The sequence below is a fragment of the Thalassophryne amazonica genome, chromosome 14, assembly GCF_902500255.1.
Source record: "Thalassophryne amazonica chromosome 14, fThaAma1.1, whole genome shotgun sequence".
Taxonomy (NCBI): domain Eukaryota; kingdom Metazoa; phylum Chordata; class Actinopteri; order Batrachoidiformes; family Batrachoididae; genus Thalassophryne; species Thalassophryne amazonica.
In genome coordinates, this window is record NC_047116.1 from 95812724 (window position 1) to 95832615 (window position 19892).

The 19892-nt window shown below is 44.4% G+C and overlaps 1 protein-coding gene across 1 annotated transcript in view; it reads right to left on the reverse strand.

Annotated features, from left to right (window-relative positions):
* pgap1 (post-GPI attachment to proteins inositol deacylase 1) overlaps positions 1 to 13645 on the reverse strand; it is a 38981-nt gene extending 25336 nt beyond the window's left edge. Inside the window, exons 1-3 of the mRNA XM_034186851.1 lie at positions 13405 to 13645; positions 7819 to 7972; positions 1769 to 1944 (exon numbers count right to left, since the gene is read on the reverse strand). Of these exons, the coding sequence (XP_034042742.1) occupies positions 1769 to 1944; positions 7819 to 7972; positions 13405 to 13536 (462 nt within the window). The 5' untranslated portion in view covers positions 13537 to 13645. The remainder of the gene's footprint in view (positions 1 to 1768; positions 1945 to 7818; positions 7973 to 13404) is intronic.
* Between the last annotated feature and the right edge of the window lie 6247 nt (positions 13646 to 19892).

Consider the following 19892-nt stretch of genomic DNA (forward strand, 5'->3'; position numbering starts at 1 on the left):
TCATTTTATGGAGACGTTGGAGATGCATCATCAGGGGTAGGATGAAACCCGGACTCTACCCTGCACCTCCTGGTTGTCACGTTAACCAGCAATCACTGTGAACACTGGGCACAGTTTCTTAGCCGTAACATTTCTGTCACTGTATGTTCGCATCGTTGTGTTGTGTGCATTTGTTCTATTTTGTTAGTATGTCCAGAGCAGATGGTCACCCTGCTGATTTTGGTCTGCTTGGGATTCAATTGTGCAGTCAAAAATGTGAAGAGTTTTTCTCTTTACCACTGTTGTCAATGTGCTGGCTCATTTTAGTACCATGGGTAAGTTCTAGCTCTTGTTCTTGTGTGGCCCATTGGGGCGATGCATGTTATGATTTGTGCTGTATACAAACTAGAATAGATTAAATTAAGAGGAATATATGCAAAAAGGAGCAGAGCCAAGTATCATATTGTCCAGAGTATAAGTTTTTTTTTTTTTCTTCCTTCCTTTCTTCCTTTTCTTCCTTTACTAGCTTGGGAGGACGTGCAACTTATACTCGGGTGCAACTTACATACTGAAACATCATGAGTTTGTTATTCATAATAATAATAATTACAGTAAAGAATAACTGCGAATAATAAGTACACTTCAACAATGCACAAAAATCCCAGATTAAACAGATGATAATACTGAAAAAAGTTGCAAGTGATACTCCAGTGAGACTTGTATATGGGTTTTTCCTCATAAAGAGGTCTTTTTTATTTAACAGGTGTAACTTAGACTCTGGAAAATGTGATAACTATTTTGTAAATTGTTGACAGCTGATTTTCATGAACCTCGTTTGAATACACTGGTCAACACAATTTTTATTGCATGGAGTTTTTCCCAACAGATTTGGGGTAATTTGGGGGTGCCAAATCCAAATCTGGTGTTAGTTTTTACCAATCACATAACATTTTTGAGATATGAAAAACAAAAAAAGATGTTGTTTTTGCACACAATAAGAAACATTCCTGTTAAGAAACTAATACTGTTACAGTCAAACATCTTTAAAAATTGCAACATTTCTTAACTGTACTACTTTGTCTGGAAACAGTTATTTTTCTAACTTTGTGGCTACATCTCGTATCAAGCATTGATGCAAAGGCTGCAGTCTCACAAACCTCTTCAGCGGCATAAACAATGTTATGGCTCCTGTTCCCATTTCACAAACCTGGTTTAAAAACTATGCTTTTGAAGCTGCTTTTGTGCGATTAGTGGCGTCAAACTCATGAGTGAATGAGCAACTTTTGTTTAATCCATCAATATGGAACAAGCAGATTGGGAAAAAAAAAAAACCATGATGTGACAGAGGAAATCTGAGCTCAGATTTGGATTCAGCACCACAAAATTAACTTAAATCAGTTCTCAAAGTCTATGCAATAATGTTTTTGACCAGTGACATTATACAGAAGCATGGAAATGTTAAAACAATTGTTAAAAATTTTAAACTAACTTTTAAATATTTTGAGTGGACACAGTCTGAGCCTTGGTGAAGATGTTCTGACTAATGTTCTTTTAGGGACTCCTGTGTAGAAAACATTTTGTAATTAACAGGTTCCCTTACTGTGGTATTGTCACAACACATTAGTACATGAGTGGAAGACATACTGACTGAAATGTTTTATCTAATGCCTGAAAAAGCAGAACCTGGCTTTTTGCAAGTACCTCAGGTCCAATGCGATGCCACTGTAGGCACTGGACCAGTCTCACAGAGTAAACCTGTATGGCAAGCAGATGGCTTTAGAGATCTAACCTTGTAGAGTCGCAGGATGGCCTTAATGCATTCGTGCAGGAAGTGTGTCTGACTGCGCAGACTGCCTCCATACAGGGCCACCAGTTCCTCGTTAAAATCCACAGTGAACACATTCAAGTGGACACCACCGTCCATGTTTTCAGCTTTCCTCAAGGCCACCGAACCCAGAGAACGAGCTACATGACAAAAAAAGAGGAGAAATAATTGTGTCAAGTGGGTGTTTTTCTACACAGCAGCAAGTGTGAAAAATCTGAGTCAGAGTCAAATCCCACATTTCTCATTACATTTAGTACTTCAGTCATTTCCACAGCACTGCAAAACATTTTCTGATAAAGACGACAAAGCAAACTCGGCCATGTGTGCCGTGCTGCATATCTGTAATTCATGAACGGTCAAAGATTTGAAGAGGTAAAGTTATCTGGTTATTAAAAGGAAAAATGGAAGAAATGTAAAAAAATATTTGCATGTGTTCTTGTTTTATTCCAATGCTACATGTTTCCAGAGGTGTCAAGTAACGAAGTACAAATACTTCGTTACTGTACTTAAGTACGCTTTTTAGGTATCTATACTTTACTCCATTACTTATTTTTCTGCCTACTTCCAACTTCTACTTATTACATTTTCACACAAGTATCTGTACTTTCTATTCCTTACATTTTTAAAACAAACAGCCTCGTTACTCTTGGCTTCAGCGCCGGTGGAACTGTGCTGCCACCGGCGCGGCTCCACCTGAAGCCCGAGGCGCCAGCGCAGTTCCACCGGCGTGGCTTTACCGAGGTGCCAGCGCAGATTTATCTGACCATGGGTCCGAAGAAGGCACTGACGGCGGAGGAGGGAGATGATATCAAGAAGTCCCTGGACTTTTTGTCTGAGGAAATCTCTGTTGTTAAAATGCAGCAGAAATCCATTATGGAGCTGGTGGAAGAAGTGAAGGCTCTCCGGATCCAGAATGCCAAGAAAGACCGGCGTCTGGTGTACCTGGAGAACCGTGTTGCGGAGTTGGAACAGTACACAAGGATGAACGACGTTATTATTACAGGAATTCATATTAAACCTCGATCCTACGCACGGGCGGTGTCAGAAGACAGCGGAGGGGAGGCCAGTGAGCAGGAGGCCAGCTCAGTGGAACAACAGGTGGCTGACTTCCTGCAATCTAAAGGTATTCAAATGGACTGTAATAACACTGAAGCGTGCCACCCCCTGCCCAGGAGAGAGGATGGAGACAAGCGAGCAGTTATAATGAGGTTTGTCAACAGAAAACATAAAATGGCATTGTTAAAACAGGGACGGAAACTTAAAGGAACAAACGTATTCATCAATGAACATCTGACCAAAAGAAACGCAGACATCGCCAGGAAAGCTCGTCTCTTAAAAAAGCAGGGAAAAATTCAACACACCAGAACAAGCGAAGGTTATGGTAATCAGAAACATCGAGGAACTGGACAAATACGACCAATAAGGTATGAGGACACAAACACATCACAACACCATGACACAGACCAGAGGAACCTATTCATCTACTACATCATCTACATCTGGAGACAAGAAGGATATAACTCACAGGATTGCTGATCATGGAAAAGTAGAACTGAGAACATTTAAATACACAGACCACAATGTACTGGACTTGGAGCACGATATAGACCCGGACAATAATTTCTTCTCAAATATTAATGACAGTTGTTGCTATTATACAGATGAACAGTTTAATCGGATCATTAAAACGGATAACAAATTATCAATAATCCATTTCAACAGCAGAAGTCTATATGCAAACTTTAACAACATTAAAGAATATTGAAGTCAATTTAAAAAAATATTTAACATATTTGCTATATCAGAAACATGGATCAATGAAGATAAAGGAATGGATTTTGAACCGATCGAAGCAGTGGTTTGCAGATTGAAGCAATGCTTCGACCTATTGTTTCGTTTATTCTTTCTTTCTTTCGCTTAATTTTCCCCCGCTAAAACCCTAAAGAGCATACTTCTGTGAGTATTATTTACCTTTTCTATGTTACAATGACCTGTTATGGTCTTCTGAAACAGTTGATAGATGTATTTTATAACTTAAAAATGGGAGCGACGCTAACGCGTTAGCATGTCTATGGCATTTTCAATGTTAAAAGTTAGCATGAAACAGTTCCAGCTGCCTTCACGTTCGGGTGCATTTGTTTTCAAATTGGAATATTTCTTAAATTTATTTTTGTTTATATATTAATAATCTAATGATTATTACATACAATTTCAGAAAAAGAGACAAAAAGAACCTGAATAGAAACACAACAGAAAATAAAATATAAAAGCAACTAACAATGAACATACATACAGAAATAAATAAATGTTTCCTGTGAACACCTAGTGACTCTTCCACCTCCATTTCATCCGTTTTATTTAAGTTTAATGACAGTTTGTTTCGGTCAAACCATATTTTCAATGTGTTAATTTCTTCAGTAATTTCCTCCAGAACTTTCTGCCAAACTAGAAAACTGCTGCATCCTAGTAAGAGCAGAATACTACTGGAATGAATCTGAATAAGGAAAGTTGTTTTTTTTTTCCTTCACTAAATGGATGCTGCACTCACTGCAGTTTATTGTCTGGAATAGTCCCAGATTGCATTTCAGAGCTTCTAGAATTGAAACATTTTCGTGCAGGTGGTGTTGGGGGTAATTTTGGGTTTGGGGTTTTGGGCCACATGTAGAACGAATCAGATTTTAAATTAAGCTTTCAATTCATATAGTGGCATCTACCTTTTTTTTTTTTTTTAAAGGTTACTTTATACTTTTATACTTTAAGTAGGTTTTGGAGCACATACTTTTTCACTTTTACTTGAGTAAAGAGGTCAAGTTGATACTTCAACTTTTACCAGAGTGTTTTTAAACTGCAGTATCTATACTTCTACTTAAGTAACAAATGTGTGTACTTTTGACACCACTGCATGTTTCATAACCATTCAGATTAAAATAGCCACCCTTTGAATATGGTTCTGACCGTATACACAGTATACACAGTCTAAGATGAGATAAACTTTATTGATCCCTCAACAGGGAAAATCACTTGTTGCAGCAGCAAGAGTTGTACAGCAGTAAAGAAAAAAGAAAATATTGACATTAAAGAAAGTTGACTAAAGTATGTTTGCTGGTGGGTGCATAAATACTGATGTGAGCAGATTACGTGGAGAAATAATTTGAGTATAAGTATGCATAGATATGGTAAAATTATTGCACAGATGTGCATCCAATAAAGCACAAAAGGCGGGAGTAGTTGTAGTTAATAGTGTAAAAACAGCAGGTGGTTATGGTACTAAAAACATTTTGAGGTATTATACAGTCTCACTGTAGTTGGAATAAATGACCTGCAGAGGCGCTCTGTTTTGCACTGAGGGTGCAGGAATCTATAACTGAAGGAGCTGCTTATTGGCTCCCACAGTCTCATGTAAGGGGTGAGAGGGATTGTCCATAACTGATGTCAGTTTAGTGAACCACCTCCTCTCACCCACCACCTCTATGGGGTCCAGAGTACATTCCAGGACAGAGCCAGCCCTTCTGACTAATCCATTGAGTCTCTTCCTGTCCCTCTCAGAACATCCACAGCCCCTGCAGACCACAGCTTAAAGTATGGCTAATGCCACCACAGAGTCATAAAAGGTTTTCAGCAGTGTCCTGCACACGGCAAAGGGCCTCAGTCTCCTCAGCAGGTGAAGACGACTTTGGCCCTTCTTGTACAGAACATCTGTGTTGTGTGTCCAGTCCAGTTTGTTGTAAAGGTGAACACCCAGGTATTTGTACTTCTGCACATCCTCTATGTCCAAGCCCTGGATGTTCACAGGCACAATCTGAGGAGCCTTCCTTCTGACATCAATCACCACCTCCTTTGTCTTGCTGATGTTGATGCTCAGGTGGTTCCGTTCACACTAGGCCACATAGTTGGTGATGACATCCCTGTACTCCAGAACGTTCCCCTCAGACACACGTCCAACGATGCCTGTGTCATCCAAAAACCTCTGAAGATGACAACTGTCCATGTTGTAGCTGAAGTCTGATGTGTACAGTGTGAAGAGGAAGGGAGAGAGTACTATACCCTGTGGGCCCCCCATGCTGCATGCCACCACATCAGACACACAGTCGTGAAGCCTCACGCACTGTGGTCTGCTAATGAGGCGGACGATGGTCCATGGTGCCAGGTGACAGTCTACTCCTGCTCCTTCCAGCTTCCCCCTGAGAAGTGATGGCTGATTTGTGTTGAAGGCACAGGAAAAGTGGAAAAAACATGACTTTGTGGTTCTGACCTCCACCCCAGCAATCACGTGTGTGACCAGAAGGTTCCAGGTTTGATTCCCCAATTGCAAAATTGATCTATTTTGTTAGTAATAATTAGACTTTTGATTAAAATCTTAATCGTGGTGACGTTTCTTATATGGTGTAACAGTAACTGTCATTTTGATTTTTACAGTGAGGAAAATAAGTATTTGAACACCCTGCAATTTTGCAAGTTCTTCCACTTAGAAATCATGGAGGGGTCTGAAATTTTCATCTTAGGTGCATGTCCACTGTGAGAGACATAATCTAAAAAAAAAAATAAAAAAAATCCGGAAATCACAATGTATGATTTTTTTTAAATAATTTATTTGTATGTTACTGCTGCAAATAAGTATTTGAACACCTGTGAAAATCACTGTTAATATTTGGTACAGTAGCCTTTGTTTGCAATTACAGAGGTCAAACGTTTCCTGTAGTTTTTCACCAGGTTTTCACACACTGCAGCAGGGATTTTGCTCCACTCCTCCATACAGATCTTCTCTAGATCTTTCAGGTTTAGAGTTTCAGCTCCCTCCAAAGATTTTCTATTGAGTTCAGATCTGGAGACTGGCCAGGCCACTCCAGGACCTTGAAATGCTTCTTACGGAGCCCCTCCTTAGTTGCCCTGACTGTGTGTTTGGAGTTATTGTCATGCTGGAAGACCCAGCCACGACCCATCTTCAATGCTCTTACTGAGGGAAGGAGGTTGTTTGCCAAAATCTCGCAATACATGACCCCATCCATCCTCCCTTCAATACGGTGCAGTCGTCCTGTCCCCTTTGCAGAAGAGCACCCCCAGAGTATGATGTTTCCACCCCCATGCTTCACAGTTGCGATGGTTTTCTTGGGGTTGTTCTCATCCTCTAAACATGGTAAGTGGAGTTGATTCCAAAAAGCTCTATTCTGGTCTCATCTGACCACATGACCTTCTCCCATGCCTCCTCTGGATCATCCAGATGGTCACTGGTGAACTTCAAACGGGCCTGGACATGTGCTGGCTTGAGCAGGGGGACCTTGCTGCCCTGCAGGATTTTAAACCATGACAGTATCATGTGTTACTAATGTAATCTTTGTGACTGTGGTCCCAGCTCTCTTCAGGTCATTGACCAGGTCCTCCTGTGTAGTTCTGAGCTTTCTCAGAATCATCCTTACCCCACAAAGTGAGATCTTGCATGGAATCCCAGACCAAGGGAGACTGACAGTCATCTTGTGTTTCTTCCACTTTCTAATAAATAATCATAACAGTTGTTGTCTTCTACCAAGCTGCTTGCCTGTTGTCCTGTAGTCCATCAGTTTTGTCCCTGGTGTCCTTAGACAGCTCTTTGGTCTTGGCTATGGTGGACAGGTTGGAGTGTGATTGATTGATTGTGTGAACAGGTGTCTTTTATACAGGTAACAAGTTCAAACAGGTGCAATTAATACAGGTAAAGAGTGCAGAATAAGAGGGCTTCTTAAAGAAAAATTAACAGGTCTGTGAGAGACTGAATTCTTGCTGGTTTGTAGGTGATCAAATACTTATTTTCCTCACTGTATTTGCCTGTCTTGGTTTTTAGTTTTCTCTTTAAGGTGGGTCTGGGGATCAAACTAATACAACTGTGCAAAATAACTTACAGTTTCACAACACAACATTTACAAACAGTTATACGTGTGACAGTAGTTTGTTTGTCTGACAGCACCCTTGTGCCGTCACTCGCCACCAGCACGTCAAGAAAACGTTTCTATTCTTGTTATTTTAAAAGCAAATACATTTACCTTGTTTATAACTGCCTGCATTTCCAGGAAGGAAAAGCACGGGGGCTCCGGTGAGTTTGAGGGCCCGGGTCTCCTGGGCGTACAGACCCTCTCCATACAGGTAGAGCCCGTAGGCCGGGTACAGTCTGGATACGCGGCGAGGCAGAGTTACCCACTGTGAATCCAACATGAACACACAGATGAGCTTCACTCTTTATACCGAACTGAAAAGAATCAGTGAAAAGCACAAAAAAAACAAAACTGTGCAGTCTACGTCATTCTACAGAGAACAGAAATCACTGCTGACTTCCTGCAGTTTCTTTATTTGAGAAGTAAGAGACTGCCATCACTTTACAGCATATTACCAAAACTTTAAAAAAAAATTTTTTGGGGGGGGGGTATCTTTAAAATGTCTGAAATAAATTAAAATATCTAAAGAAAAATGAGAAGAATTTATTAAATAATCATTAAATTCATTCATATCTTTTCTGTTTGAAAACTAGCTGAATAGTAATTTCAGCTGTAGTATTATATATTGTACATCATGAGTACATATACACTGAGGCTGTGTAGTACAAAAAAACGCAACAGTATTTGTGAGACCACAGATGCAGTTAATTTGTGAATCAAATTACGGTGGCTTAGGTTGTAGGTTTTGGCACCAATAAGGTCACACGTGTGTTTCTATCTTGACATAATTACTAATAAATATTGACTGGTGATGTTGTCCATTCGGCTGCTCCCGTTTTTGTTCAGGGTCGCCACAATGGATAGATCCGCATTGGCACTTGGCACAAGTTTTATGCCGGATGCCCTTCCTGACACAACTCCAGTGGTACTTGGAGAAACACACAGCCGCTGGTGTTCCACAGAGGTCTCCCATCCAAGTACTACCAGATGCCGCACTGCTTAGCTTATGAGATCTGACGGGATCAGGCTGACACAGAGCAGACCGGCTGCACTAATAATTATAGACTACTGTGTATAATTATTAATTCAAGGAAATAAAGAATGAAACAACAGCAAGAAGGTCGTGGGATCGCTTCCTGCACTTTCTGTGTGGAGTTTGCATGTTCTCCCCGTGTCTGTGTGGGTTTCCTACCACAATCAAAAACATGCTAATTTAGGGTCTGCTCCTTTCTCTGCCCCTGACCAAGGCAGCGTCTCCACATCTGGAGTTGGTCCCCAGGCACCAGACTGTGGCTGCTCACTGCCAATAAAGGCTCTATTCTAAGTTACAACTATTTTAAATGATCATTTAATGTGGGCAAATGCCAAACAATCTATGACTGTAACTTCTGAAACACAAAGATGTACTTTTCTTTTTCTAAATGATTCCTAAAGCTATGGGACATGATATGCTTTTTCAGAGATGAGAAGGTTGGACAGGCACTGGCATCTTTTGTCTCTGGACATGGCACTTAATGTAAAGCTGCAACGATTAATTTGTTATTAATCGACTCTTAAACAAGTAAATTGTCCATAAGGGCAGAGACACAACTGTAAGTTGATTTTTGGCTGACAGCCCAACGTATGAAGAAATAGTCAAGACTTTGTCACACATTTGAGGAGCCTTTGTTGCCATCTAGTGGGCAATGTGAGCATTTCACAGGGCTTCTGTACATTTCCTACTTGTAACCCAAAATTCAGGGGAAAAGGGCTTTTATAGCCCCTTTCACACCGGGCCCACTTCTAGTTGTTTCGTGCAGTGTCATGACGATGCCACATGGAAGCAACCCAGTACCGAGACGATGTAGCTCTACGCCACAACAGCGCGAGGGATGCAAAGGATGAAGCGAATCAGACACCAAAAATTAAACATGTTTAATTTTTTTGCATCCTGTGCTTGATGCAGAAATTAAGCGGTTTCAGCGCAAATCAGGGCAACGCGACGGTAATCAACGTGACTGGAAGCTACACCCTCACAATACAATGTTACCCAAGGCCAATTTATGATTCCTGCTGTGTTCCGTTGTTCCCGAAGTATAAATCAGGCAGGACTGTTTTTTTATATTGTGTACACAATGCAGTAAAAATACACTCAAAGAGCACAGGAAAAAAAAAAAATTCTGCTGATTGCAGCTGCTGCAGCAGCTCCTCATGCTTCTCTCACAAATGTGTTTAATAAAGTCCATAAAGTCCTGCTCACAGACTGATTGTCAGAGACAGGACAAGTCCACATCCAGTAAAAAGTCTGGACATCTCCAGTCCACTCATGGACGATTCGTTCGCATGCACATGTGAACAATTAAAAGAAAGAAAGAAAAAACTGTGTGGGTGCTGCAGTTCCTCACTCTCCCCTCAAACTCTCTCATCATTCTGTTAAATAAAGGACAAAAAAGGACATAAGTCCTGCTCACAGACTGAATGCCAGAGACAGGACATGTCCACATCAAGTATAACTTCAGACATCTCCACAGTTACTCACGGACAGTTCTTGCGTGCATGAGTGCGCTTCTCACGGTCAAAGGAGGAAAGATAAACTATAACAGAACTCAGAGCGCAAACCTGCAGCTCAGCACAAGAACAAATATGAACTAGAAGAGAAATCAGAGTGCACAGTTTGGCAGCAGACAAACTGTGCACTCTGATTCCTCAGTGCAGAGAACCTGCAGGCTGCATCCTCACCTCCTCTCTACCCCCTGCTGCGCGCACCTGATGCAGAAATTCCTGCGTGGTCATGACACCACACGAAGCAACTCAAAGTGGGCCCAGCGTGAAAGGGGCTTTAGTGTGAGAAATGAATGATTTTTGGTAGGAGGCAGATCTTTGACCTCCCACTTTTAATGTATAAAAATTTCGATTTTCAGAGTTTTACAGTGCTTCAGTTTTAGGACATGGAAGATTTTGCTGTATGGATGGAGGGAAGGACAGACAGAAAGACAGCAATTTCCTTTGACAAGCACAACTTACAGTTGTGAATGAATGGAAATCAACTGACAGCTCTTTTGAAAATCAGTTAATTGCATTGAGCCATTTTTTTAATATCCAAATTCTTTGTTTTCAGCTTCTTAAATGTATTTTGGGTCTGGGTGAATGTGAGGCATCATTGTAAAGTGCTTTGAGCTTCTGATACAGATTGAAAGGTGCAATACAAATGCAGTCTACCATCTGCACAGCATCTAAGAAACTGCAGCTATGCAGCCTCATCCACATACACTCTTTATTTTTGTGAATTAATAATTACACATATTAGTAATTATGCTGAGTTAGAAACACACGTGTGGTCTTATTGGTGCCAAAACCTACAACCCCCTCGTTTCAACACCAGCATGTGTTGATATGCAGCATGGAAAAGAATTATTGTTCTAATTTTCTGAGTTTTTAAGCATTTCAGGACAAATTAAATCCCAGTTCCAACCTGAAAGCATTACAAAGTCATTTATATGGTTGCTAGGCAACTGAGACATGAGGGTTTGAGCTTTGTTACAAAAGCAGAGCATTTACACAAACAGTGGTCAGTTTCAGGAGCCCAAAACCTTCAGAGTTTGTTCACCGACACGTCCTGCGGGTGCCAGGATGACAAAAGACAGGAAGTCAGTCTGTCAGCTGAGTTATGCTGCTCAACCGGTGTAACAGTTTATCTTCCCCCCTGGATATCTTACCCCCCACCTCAATATCTTGCCAAAACGAAGTTTTGCAAGATATGTTTGTTAATATGTATGTTTTTTGTTTGGTTGTACTCATTGCATTTTTCACCTTTAACTCACTGTGCAGCACAGTTTACATCGCAGACTCTTGCAAGTTCACATATAAGCAGCCCTAGTAAGGTACCATTCAGTACACAAAAGGGTCAAGGTCATAGGAAGGTCAAACACTAAATTCAACTAAACAACTTATAGGCCCCTCATTTTCATTATGTTTCTTTGCATATTATTGTGTCTGTGCTTGTTTTTGTGTGTGTGTGTGTGCGTGCACACTACTGTGCGTTCTATACATATGTGGATATTTTATGCAAAACTAAATTGGAGTACTCTGGATACTGACCCATACCGATATGGTACTCTGGATACTGACCCGTGCTGACCCAGTACTCTGGACACTGACCCGGTACTCTGGACACTGATCCGGCCTGACCTGGTACTCTGGATACTGACCCGGTACTCTGGACACCGACCCATACCGACCCGGTACTCTGGACACTGACCCGGTACTCTGGATACTGACCCGTGCTGACCCGGTACTCTGGATACTGACCCAGCCTGACCCGGTACTCTGGACACTGACCCGGTACTCTGGACACTGCCCCGTGCTGACCCGGTACTCTGGATACTGACCCAGCCTGACCCAGTACTCTGGATACTGACCCAGTACTCTGGACACTGACCCGGTACTCTGGATACTGACCCATACCGACCCGGCACTCTGGATACTGACCCATACCAACCCGGTACTCTGGATACTGCCCCGTGCTGACCCGGTACTCTGGATACTGACCCAGCCTGACCCGGTACTCTGGATACTGACCTGGTACTCTGGACACTGACCCGGTACTCTGGACACTGACCCGTGCTGACCCGGTACTCTGGATACTGACCCAGCCTGACCCGGTACTCTGGATACTGACCCAATACTCTGGACACTGACCCGGTACTCTGGATACTGACCCAGTACTCTGGACACTGACCCGGTACTCTGGATACTGACCCATACCAACCCGGTACTCTGGATACTGACCCATACCGACCCGGTACTCTGGATACTGACCCATACCAACCCGGTACTCTGGATACTGACCCGTGCTGACCCGGTACTCTGGATACTGACCAGGTACTCTGGATACTGACCCGTGCTGACCCGGTACTCTGGATACTGACCAGGTACTCTGGATACTGACCCGGTACTCTGGATACTGACCGGTGCTGAGTCGGTACTCTGGACACTGACCCGGTACTCTGGATACTGACCCAGTACTCTGGACACTGACCCGGTACTCTGGATACTGACCCATACCGACCCGGTACTCTGGATACTGACCCATACCAACCCGGTACTCTGGATACTGACCCATACCAACCCGGTACTCTGGATACTGACCCGTGCTGACCCAGTACTCTGGATACTGACCCATACCGACCCGGTACTCTGGATACTGACCCGTGCTGACCCGGTACTCTGGATACTGACCCATACCGACCCGGTACTCTGGATACTGACCCATACCAACCCGGTACTCTGGATACTGACCCGTGCTGACCCGGTACTCTGGATACTGACCCATACCGACCCGGTACTCTGGATACTGACCCATACCAACCCGGTACTCTGGATACTGACCCGTGCTGACCCAGTACTCTGGATACTGACCCATACCGACCCGGTACTCTGGATACTGACCCATACCAACCCGGTACTCTGGATACTGACCGGTGCTGAGTCGGTACTCTGGACACTGACCCGGTACTCTGGATACTGACCCAGTACTCTGGACACTGACCCATACCGACCCGGCACTCTGGATACTGACCCATACCAACCCGGTACTCTGGATACTGACCCATACCAACCCGGTACTCTGGATACTGACCCGTGCTGACCCAGTACTCTGGATACTGACCAGGTACTCTGGATACTGACCGGTGCTGAGTCGGTACTCTGGATACTGACCCGGTACTCTGGATACTCGAACATGTAGGTCATACTGCATCTGTTCTCCTCGAAGCCTGTCAGCAACTCTCGCAGGCCGACTGCAAGCAGCGCCAAAGCCGAGCCGAAAAAAGCCACAGCAGCAACTTTCATGGTTCACGGTCCACTTTAACTCTGAGATATTACCGGTGTTTCATCATCATAGTTCGATTCCGCCGTGTGTTTGGTCCGACTGCCGTCACACACACCAAACTGTTTCTGGTTTCTCACCAACAGGAACCAGCTACTCGAAACAGCACTGATTGGCACATCGTTCAGCCAATAGAAGGTGAGAGGTGTACAAAACGGGCCAGTTGTAGGGCAAAGAAAGAATGACATCATTATCTATGTTAGGAAACGCTTGATTCTTTTTGTTTAAAAAAAAAAAAATTCTTTTTTTTTTGCCAAATAAAATTTTTGAAAAAAAAAAAAAAAATTTTTTAAAGATTCTTTTTAGAATTAAATAATATTTTTAAAATTTTAATAAATTTATTCCTATTATTATTTAACACATTCAGATTTAAAGTTTATATTGCATTTTTTTATTTATATATATTTCTAAATGTTATCAGCAGTTGTTTCTTATTCAGTGTGCAGTTTTGCAAAGCAAAATGTTTAACCTCTAATAAAAATAACACTAAACTCAGTTTAGGCAGTTGCAGTAGATATTCAGAGGCAAAAGCAACTTCCCCGGTGCCGGTCAAAAGTTAGAAGTGTGCAGATGCATCCTGCTGTCTGCATGATTTTATTCTTGGAAATGATGTGACAAAGAAAAGCCAACACATTCTATATGTCATGTGCTTTCCTGCATTGTGGTGCAAATTTCACCACAAAATACAACCATAGACAAAAGATACTTCATAACCTGTTTTTTTAATTCATTTGAACTTGTGTTGTGAAACCTTGAATGTGATGCTATGATGGTGTGATGACAAGTAACACAGAACTTTTGAAGTATCTGTGGCTAAAAAGTGAACACCTTGCTGAATCACAGTCTGGTATGAATGTATCTAACTGCTGCTGAATAGAGGGTTCAGAAACAGCAGTAGGTGGGGACGATCGGTGATGTTACCTGTCAATAGTGGCAACATTAATCAAACTGAATGTCCTTGTGCACAAACAGGAGTCCATTCAAACGGATCCTGCTGCATGGTTGATCTTGGTACCATCTTCACTGGTTTGATAGCAGAGTTTGTTCTTAGTTTCTATTGAGGGGAGGATGATCTTTGAGTCTCTGTGGTACAGAGGAAAGGAAGGTGGTGCCTCAGCTCAAACCTCTGTTTAACCAAAATGGCTTCATTAACTCCGTCTTTCAAAGCAACCATCTTCCCTGTCTAAAACATGGACGTTGGTATCCTCAGAGGTTTTCTTTCAGATGTTGGTCCACGGTCCTGACCTCAAGAATTTGCCCTCCTGGGTTGAGCTGTTCCTTTGCTGAGTGGCTGTTCAAAGCACTGAGCTGCATGCACCAGATATGTGGGTGGTCTTTGGGGTGAGTGAGTCCTTTCGACATGGAGGAGCAGCGGCTCGACTCTGAGCTCCTCCCGAGTGACCGAGCTCCTGACCCTATCTCTAAGGGAGCGCCTAGCCACCCTGCGGAGGAAACTCATCTCGGCTGCTTGTACCCGCGAGCCAAATCTCATGACCATAGGTAAGGATCGGAACGTAGATCGATCGGTAAATCGAGAGCTCCGCCCCCCTACTCAGCTCTCTTCACCACGATGGTCCGATACAGCAACCGCAACACTGCAGACGCTGCACCGATCCGTCTATCGATCTCACGCTCCATCCATCCCTCACTCGTGAACAAGACCCCGAGATACTTAAACTCCTCTACTTGAGGCAAGGACACTCCACCGACCTGAAGAGGGCAAAGCACCTTTTTCCGGTCGAGAACCATGGCCTCGGATTTGGAGGTGCTGATTTTCATCCCGGATGCCTCACACTCGGCTGCAAACCGCCCCAGTGCACGCTGAAGGTCCCGATTTGACGAAGCTAACAGAACCACATCGTCCGCAAACAGCAGAGACGAGATTCTGTGGTTCCCAAACCAGGCCCCCTCTACACCCTGGCTGCGCCTAGAAATTCTGTCCATAAAAATAATGAACAGAACCGGTGACAAAGGGCAGCCCTGGCGGAGGCCAACGTGCACTGGAAACAGGTTTGACTTATTACCGGCAATGCAAGCCAAGCTCCTGCTGCGGTCGTACAGGGACCGTATAGCCCTTAGCAAAGGACCCCGGACCCCGTACTCCCGGAGCACTCCCCAAAGGGTGCCCCTAGGGACACGGTCGAACGCCTTCTCCAGATCCACAAAACACATGTGGACTGGTTGGGCGAACTCCCATGAACCCTCGAGCACCCGATGGAGTGTGTAGAGCTGGTCCAGTGTGCTGCGACCAGGACGAAAACCACACTGCTCCTCCTGAATCCGAGGTTCGACCATCGGTCGAATTCTCCTCTCCAGTACTCTGGAATAGACCTTACCGGGGAGGCTGAGGAGTGTGATCCCCCTGTAGTTGGAACACACCCTCCGGTCCCCATTCTTAAACAGAGGGACCACCACCCCGGTCTGCCAATCCAGAGGCACTGTCCCCAATCGCCACGCGATGTTGCAGAGGCGTGTCAGCCAAGACAGTCCCACAACATCCAGAGACTTAAGGTACTCAGGACGGATTTCATCCACCCCAGGAGCCTTGCCACCGAGGAGCTTTCTAACCACCTCGGTGACTTCTGCCTGGGTAATGGATGAGTCCGCCTCTGGGTCCCCCATCTCTGCTTCCTCTTCAGAAGACGTGACAATGGGATTGAGGAGATCCTCGAAGTACTCCTTCCACCGCCCAACAACATCCCCAGTCAGGGTCAACAGCTCCCCACCCACACCGTAAACAGTGCCGGTGGAGAGCTGCTTCCGCCTCCTGAGGCGTCGGACGGTTTGCCAGAATCTCTTCGAGGCCGACCGATAGTCCTCCTCCATAGCCTCCCCGAACTCTTCCCAGACCCGAGTTTTTGCCTCTGCGACGGCACGGGCTGCAGCACGCTTGGCCTGCCGGTACCTGTCAGCTGCCTCTGGGGTCCCACCCACCAACGAAGATAAGTAGGACTCCTTCTTCAGCTTGACGGCATCCCTTACTTCCAGTGTCCACCACCGGGTTCGGGGATTGCCGCCGCGACAGGCACCAGAGACCTTGCGACCACAGCTACGAGCGGCCGCATCAAGAATGGAGGTGGAGAACATGGTCCACTCGGACTCCATGTCTCCAACCTCCCCCGGGATCTGGGAGAAGCTCTCCCAGAGGTGGGAGTTGAAGAACTCCCTGACAGAGGGTTCCACCAGTCATTCCCAGCAGACCCTCACGATACGTTTGGGCCTGCTAGGTCTGACCGGCTTCCTCCCCTCCCAGCGGATCCAACTCACCACCAGGTGGTGATCGGTCGACAGCTCTGCCCCTCTCTTTACTCGAGTGTCCGAGACACGTGGCCGAAGGTCAGATGATACGACTACAAAGTCAATCATCGACCTCCGGCTCAGGGTGTCCTGGTGCCACGTGCACTTATGGACACCCTTGTGCTCAAACATGGTGTTCGTGATGGACAAACTGACTAGCACAGAAGTCCAACAACTGAACACCACTCGGGTTCAGATCGGGGAGGCTGTGCTTCCCGATCACCCCCCTCCAGGTCTCACTGTCGCCGCCCACGTGGGCGTTGAAATCCTCCAGGAGAACAATGGAGTCCCCAGTCGGAGCGCTATCTAGTACCCCTCCCAGGGACTCCAGGAAGGTCGGGTACTCTGCACTGCCGCTTGGCCCGTAGGCCGAGACAATGGTGAGAGACCGCCACCCAATCCTCTCTGCACCCGACCCCCATGGCCCCCTCTGCAGGTGGTGAACCCACAGGAGGGCAGGCCCATTTGCTCCTTCGGGCTGAGCCCGGCCGGGCCCCATGGGCTAAGGCCCGACCACCAGGCGCTTGTGCGCGAGCCGCAATCCCAGGCCTGGCTCCAGGGTGGGACACCGGCTCCGCCATACCGGGCGACATCTCGGTCCTTGATTTTTCACTGGTCATGGAGGTTCTGAGCTGCCCTTAGTCTGACCAGTCACCTAGGACCTGTTTGCCTTGGGAGACCCTACAGGGAGCACAAAGCCCCCGACAACATAGCTCCTAGGATCATCCGGGTACGCAAACTCCTCCATCACGATAAGGTGGCAGCTAGAGGGGGAAATTTTAACAAATATAAGCACAAAATCACAAATATACACAAAAAAACAGCATTAGCATGAAGACACATACCTGCATTTATTTACTAGGCATAGACGACCCGTTTGAGTCGACTAATTCCCCTGCTGAGGTTCACACACGTTCCTCAGTGAGTGAAGGAAGTGGTGGCACCTCCAGCAGGTCTGTTCTTTTAAGGATGCAACAAACTTAATAAATTACTTTCGACTAGTCAGATGGTAGCAAGTCGTGGTCTACTATCACAACTAGTCCATCCTCCCTCACAGAAAGTAGGCGGGAAGTGATCCCAGGACCTTCATGCTATGAGACAACAGTGACAACTACTACACCTTATATATGGCTCTATGCCCGCCATCAACCCACTATTGGGAATAGAACACAATGTGCACATTTTAATGACAGGATCAAACCCAACTGCTGGTCAGCTAAATATAAACGGAATCAAACACTGACAAGAAGAACAGAGTTAACTTTAAAGCCGATTCAAATCAAACTACAACGATAACTGAAAAGCTAACCAAACATAAAGCTCACTCAACCAAATATAGGGTGGCACGGTGGCTTAATACAACCCCAATTCCAATGAAGTTGGGATGTTGAGTAAAAACAGAATACAATGATTTTCAAATCCTCTTCAACCTATATTCAATTGAATACACCACAAAGACAAGATATTTAAAGTTCAAACTGATAAACTTTATTGTTTTTGTGGAAATATTTGCTCATTTTGAAATGGATGCCTGCAACAAGTTTCAAAAAGGCTGGGACGGGGCAACAAAAGACTGGGAAAGTTGATGAATGCTCAAAGAACTGTTATGTGTCGATGTAGATTGAGGAGCGAACCTGCGTCAGACAGGACCCAGCACTAAAAATAACCAGAAAGCGGTTCCTTCAACAAAAAACAATTTATTTTTCACCTGTGCCTAAATAAATTAGACAAAAAAACCCAACCCAATGTCCTTCAAGAGGAGTGACTGCTGGCACGCTCTCCAGTGTTCATGGGGAGAGAAGTCTGGTGCTCCTGGACTCACTACCATCAGACACCCCCCAGGTGGACACGACAAACTGACTCTCTGTTGAAGCACAGAAGATGTGAGGTATGTTAGCAGTCATAGCAATTTCTTTCACAAAACACACGCTATCAGCAACACATCAAGGTTTATACTTTTTATCTTTATGCACATGAGCAGCTTCTCACAATAAGTGGAGGATCACTTATCCTGCACGCCACAGCAGTGAGAAGCAAGCCACACCATTCTCATCACAATTTCACATATACTATGTAGCAAAACATCAAGTTACTATCTACAATTAGTCCAACAGTTAATTACCTTTACTGTGTGCTGACAGCATGTGTCCTCACCCTTCCCTGCTTCACAGGCTTAATGTGTCAAACCCAGGTGCGGTCCTCAGCGTCTCACAAACGAACATCACAAGGTCGAGTTCCCGGCAGTTCTGCTTGATTCACACCTGCCTTAAAAGCAGAACGCCATCCAATTATCCGCTACAGCTGAAAGTCTTTAGGGCTGCACGTGAGCATCAGTCCCAGGTGCCTCACATGATATTGACGAGGGTGAGGATTCTTCAGCCAGCACCTTTTTTCCACAGACAAATCAGCTTCCATGCCACCTGAGGAGCAAAGAAAAGAAAACACCACCAAAACCTCCAGCCACACCCCCCAACACACAACAAGAACACCTAATTGGAAACAGGTGAGTGTCATGATTGGGTATAAAAGGAGCATCCCCAAAAGGCTCAGCCATTCACAAGCAAAGATGGGGTGAGGATCACCACGTTGTGAACAATTGCATGAAAAATTAGACATCTGAGAACTGTTCTTGTTACAGACACATGAATGAGTCAGATTTTTTTTTATTATTATTTCAGTACAGAATATACTTTAGTGTTATTACTGACTAACTGATCACACTGTGTCAAAACAATGATGTTAATGTAGTTTATGTGTACAAAATAACAGACATCTGTCAAAAAAAACAACAAAAAAAAACATCCTAGATTTCTTTCTTCACATGCAGGAGAATGAGGAGAAACATTTTCTTACACAAGATTATTTTTAAGTTGATAAAATTAGTATAGAAAATGTTTTTTCACTTGCCACTTTGTACGATGAACATGCGTGTCCAGTTTAGCGTAACTCTGATTCAGGATCCAGACGTTTGAAGTCGTATGTGGCCTTGGCGGAGGGATTTGCTCACTGAGCGCCTTCTAGC